Genomic DNA, 5,207 nt, shown 5'->3' with positions numbered 1-5,207 from the left:
GCTGCCTCTGGAACGACAGCCGGCCCAGAACTCATTCGGAGCCCTAACATACCGACATTCTCACCTGCACACACCACCCCCACCCCCACCGGCTCCCCCTCCCCCTAAGCACTCACATTCGCCCTCGCAGCCTCTCCCCACACAGATCGCGGCGCCGCAGAACACCCAGCAGCCTCCTCAGCCAGAGGAGCACGCCTTACCATTTAACAGGATTCGGGCGGCCTAAGCTCCAGAAACCCCCTCCCCACACAGGCCACGTCCCAGGCACGGCCGGAGGCTGGACCCCTCGCCCGCCGGGAGGGATGCGCTACCTTTGGACTGGCAGTCCGCACAGAACTTGTTATCCTCCTCCAGCAGCAGGTTGGCCAGGACCGCCTGGTACCGATCCACGTCCTTCACCGACTTGCCCGTCATGGCCAGGGTGCCGGCGGGGGCAGAGGGCGACGCGCCCTCCCCGCCCCCAGAAACCCCTGCCTCAGTCGCGAGGTGAGGACTCCCGGTCCCCCACCCAGGGGCACCTCCTGAGCGGGGGGAAAGCCCTCCCCACACCCCCGGGCCAGGCCCGGCGCCCCTTCTCTCGTCAGGCGCGCCCGCCCCCCACTCTGCAGCCCCTCAGTGCGGCGCCCCCTGGCGGGCTCAGGGAAAGGCCCGAGTCCAGAGGAGGCTGCCGGACTAGAGACCTTCAGCTCTGGCAAACGGGGCGCGCAGAGACGACCCCCTCGCCGGCCTGTCTGCGGGCCGTGTGTCCCGCGCCTCGGTTTCCCTGGCAGCTGCCGCCTGCTCGGCCACCACCTCGGCCGCCTACTTCCGGCAGCTCTTCCTCTCCACCTCCACCCAGCCAGCCCGCGCATGCGCCCCGCCCCTACCGCGTCGCACAGGGCTCTTTCCTCGGCTCCGCCTCTCAGGGACCAATCCGGGCAGAAGTGAGGGGCGGAGCTTGGGGGTGGGTGGAGGGAGGAGTGGGCACGCCTCTTTCATGTCCTTGGAAAAGAATGAATGAGCCTGGCAGAAAGCGAGTGTAGGGAGTGGAAGAAAGTGAAGGAAAACAGCAATTAACATTTGCTGAGTTCTTACTATGTGCCAGGCTCTGTGTTAAGCGCTTTATATGAATTATCCCAATATAATCCTCAAAACGTCTCTATGAGTTAAATATTTATCATTCTTATGTAACCTGAGGGTTGTGGCTACTCCAAAGTCATCCACCTTATTCTTTTCTTCAATAGCCAAATGGAGGACCCAACCTCCTAATCCAGGATAAGGGGGACAGCACATCCTCCCCAAGTTTTCAGAGGATTCTGGTCGCCTCTCACTGCTCCCACTGAATTCTGGGTTCCTCTGTTCATTACATTTCCTGCCATCTTTGGACATTGCTTACCTGGTGCCTGGACACTTTCTTTCATCTCTTAAATCCTCCCCAAACAGTGCAGTTTTGTGCAGCAGACTTTCACTGAAGGTTATTTGGAGGGATGTGGTGGAGAGGAAGGGTGATTACAGCAAAACACACAATAGAGAACTACTTAAAATGACTAGTAAACATCAGTGTCCAGGGACGCCTGGGTGGTTCAGTCAGTTAAGCGTCTGCCTTCAGCTTAGGTCATGATCCCAGGGTCCTGGGATCGAGTCCTGCATCAGGCTCCTTGGCTCAGTGGGGAGCCTGCTTCTCCTCTGCCTGCAGCTCCCCCTGCTTGTATTCTCTCTCTCTCTCTCCCAAATAAATAAATAAATCTTTAAAAAAAACAAAAATAAAAAAATAAACATCAGCCCTCACTACTCAGAACTCCTCCACAAAAGTCCTTTTCTTGGGGTGCCTGGGTGGCTCAGTTGGTTAAGCAGCTGACTCTTGATTTCAGCTCAGGTCATGATCTCAGTGTCCTGGGATAAGCCCCACATGGGGCTCCGTGCTCAGTAGGGATTCTGCTTGAGGTTTCTCTCTCTGCCCCTCCCCTCACTCACCCTCTCTCACTCTCTTTCTAAAATAAACAAATAAATCTTAAAAAAAAAAAAAAAAAGTCCTTTTCTTTAGGGATTCACCTGCTCCCTGGCAAATGTTTTCATTCATTCATTTACTCAGCAAATTGTTACTGAGAAACTTCTAAGTATCAGGCACTGGACTAGGGGAAAGGGACCAGCATGATTCAATTAATGGTTTTAAAAGAGCACTCTGGCTGACATGGGAAGAATGGATCAAGGAAACCGATTAAAAACAGATGCTCACAGTTCTCTCGAGTGAAACCCTCCCCTCCATCTTTTTACTTTCTCCCAAGCCCAAGCTTCCCTCAAAACTTCCATCTCATCAGAGGAAAACCAACATTTTCTATTACTTTATTAATCAAAATTGTTTAATACTCCATCTAAACCTCTTCCTTTCTAGCCATGCCTAGGAGACTTGATTTTCGTAAACACGTAAGTTCATTAAGGTATTTTTCCTAAACAAAATCTCAGTTATTTCTCTAGAAGGAATTTTGCATTTCTCCTGAGCGAATTTTCTCAACCTGCAACCAGTTTGTAATCACCTTTCTTACTTTGACTTATTTAACGTTTCTGACTTTAACACGTGTTTTATAAATGAGCAAACTGAGACTTGGAATAATGAACTCCCTCATCTAGCGAGTAGTAGAGCTGGGATTTTTAACACAGATGTCTGTAATTCCAGAGCCTTAGTACTGTCAGTTTTTGCTTATGTTATTTTTATAATCCTCAGAAAAACCCACTAAGATAGGTATTACCATAATCATGTTTCAAGAAATGATGAAACAGAGGCTCAAGCTGATGGAATGGAGGCTCAAGATTACCCAGTTAATTGTAGTAAATGTGCCTTAGTTCAATCCTCCTCATCTCCATCCCTTCACTATGCAAATAGCCTTCCTGCCTTAGTCTAACCCCAGTTCAATTTGATTTTTCACCCCACTCTCTGGAGAACGCTTTCTCAATAGCAAATCTGATTGAATCACATCCTCCTGCTTAAAACTCCTTTAGTGACTCTCGATCATCTCTGACCATGCATCTCAAATTTTCCCATCTAGTGAGAGACTGCATAGTCTGTTTACAGCACCAGAATGACTGGGTTTAAATCTTCAGCTTCATCTTTACTGTCTGTGTGACTTTGATCAAGTTACTTAACCTCTCTGTACCTCAGTTATTTCATCTATAAAATGGGGATGATGATGATATTAATAGTACCTATTTCATAGAATTATTATGAGGCTTAACTGAGTTAATGACTGTAATATATTTAGAACAGCTCTTGCCACAAAGTGAGTGATAGACTATTAATTCTCTTCGGTAAATATTGCTGACTTTCTGCCTTCTGGCCACATGGTAGGATTTTATTTCCTGGCCCTCTCATGGTTGGATGTGGCCAATGAGTTTGAGCAGAAAGGACACATGTCACTTCACACCCAAATCATTTATTTGCTGCTTTGAGACTCCTCTGATTCTCTTTCCCTCTGGCATGGCAACCATCGGCATTCAAATTGGTGGTTGTCTTAGCTCAGAATGCCATAACTGTAGACTGGGTGGCTTATAAACAACAGAATATATTTCTCACAATTCTGGAGACTGAGAAGTCTGAGATCAACATACCAACAGATTTCATGCCTGGTGAAATCCCCACTTCCTAGTTCATAAGCTGTCAATTTTCACAGCCTGACACTCGTGGAAGAGCCTTGATTTTCCATTGCTGATGGAGCCCACTAAGAGAAAGCTGGTATCTATGTCAACAGCACTACTTCTTGGTATTCATAGCACCAGGACTCCCCGGGATTCCAGGCAATCCCTTGCCACGAAGGAAAGAATGACCTCTCCCCAACTCTGTGTCACACATTGTCATTTGGGCCCCAAACTACTTGTGCGCAGTATCACAGTCTTTGTTAAAGACAGCTTGGCTGGCTTTTGAACCTCTCCCTCTAATCTAGGGGATCAGGCCCATCACCAGGGACCTGAGGAGCCTAATGGCAACAGACTTCATGCCATACCAACCTGCTTCTTTGAAACAGTTTGTGCCCCTTACTCCTACTAAATATCTCCCCCTTCCCTCCTCACCCCTGGTTCTACAATATAACCGCCCATTACCATCAGCCAGCACAGATTCTGGGAGAGGGAGGAGGCAGAGTTGTCTGTAGTAGTGTCTGAATCCCAGCCTAACTCAGCACCATTGCAATCTCGATGTATTGTCCCCAGGGGCATAATAATGACCAGACATCACACATGAGCAGTTGCATTCCAACTATGTACTGATGCAGGAAAGTGGGCCCCTATAGCCATGTTTCTTGCATTTTCAGGGCCTACAAGGGACTGAGCAAGTATATACCTGGCCTGGGCCTAATCTGGGGACCCTGTTGTATAATGAGAGAAACTCACCCCTCACCACATAGCAGAACACTGGGGAAAAGACAAGATCTTAAGTTTCCAGGAAGGAAAAAACAAGTCACATGAAAAGGATCAGGAGGGACACCTGGGTGGCTCAATCGGTTAAGCGACTGCCTTCCACTCAGGTCATGATCCCAGGGTCCTGGGATCAAGTCCCACATTGGACTCCCTGCTCAGCGGAGCCTGTTTCTCCCTCTGCCTGCCGCTCCCCCTGCTTGTGCTCGCTCTCTCTGATAAATAAATAAATAATAAAATCTTAAAAAAAAAAAAAGAAAAGGATCAGGAATCAGAGTGGCACAGAGTTCTCAACAGCAACTCTGGGAGCCGGGAGACAATGGAACATTGCCTTTAAAATTCTGAGGAAAAAGAGTCACCAACCCAGAATCCCATACCAGCCAAAGCATTCCTCTAGAGGCAGTATTGAACAGAGACACTTCTAGATACACTAGATTTCAAACTTTCACCTCCTGTGCTGGCCGTGCCCCCTTGCCCCTCCACATCCATTCCACTCTTCACCCTACTCTGTGCCCCCAAAGGCCAACTCTGTGTGAGACATCCACTCGACTCCAGGGCAGGCTGGCTTCTGATTGGCTTCAGCCAATAGGAGGCATGACTGGGAAATCAGAGGGCAGAGGTGGAGAGAGGCTGAGCTCTTTTCTCTGCTCCCTCCCTGCTGGCAGAACCATCACATCCCTAAATGACAGCTAGAGTCTTGTGAGCATGGCCCTCTCTTACAGCTGAGGTTCTTCTGGAAATACCCTCTCCTCTTGCCCTTTCAGGCTTTGGGGATAACAGCTTTTGGCTGTTGCTAGCCCCAACATACATCATGTCCCTTGTTG

At 49.0% G+C, this 5,207-nt stretch overlaps 1 protein-coding gene across 2 annotated transcripts in view; it reads right to left on the bottom strand.

Moving 5' to 3' along the window:
* The window catches only part of SMAP2 (small ArfGAP2), a 47,802-nt gene extending 46,978 nt beyond the window's left edge, over positions 1-824 (bottom strand). For both annotated transcript variants that reach the window (XM_081818197.1, XM_081818196.1), the window contains exon 1: positions 312-824. Coding sequence is in view for 1 of the 2 variants with exons in the window: in XM_081818196.1 (XP_081674322.1) it covers positions 312-414 (103 nt within the window). In the remaining variant the exon portion in view is untranslated. The remainder of the gene's footprint in view (positions 1-311) is intronic.
* Positions 825-5,207: the final 4,383 nt, after the last annotated feature.

The sequence above is a fragment of the Leptonychotes weddellii genome, chromosome 4 (genome assembly GCF_054177405.1).
Source record: "Leptonychotes weddellii isolate Sample4059 chromosome 4, ASM5417740v2, whole genome shotgun sequence".
Lineage (NCBI taxonomy): Eukaryota > Metazoa > Chordata > Mammalia > Carnivora > Phocidae > Leptonychotes > Leptonychotes weddellii.
Note: the sequence above shows the minus strand (reverse complement) of the source record. Positions and strands in the feature narration are given on the sequence as shown.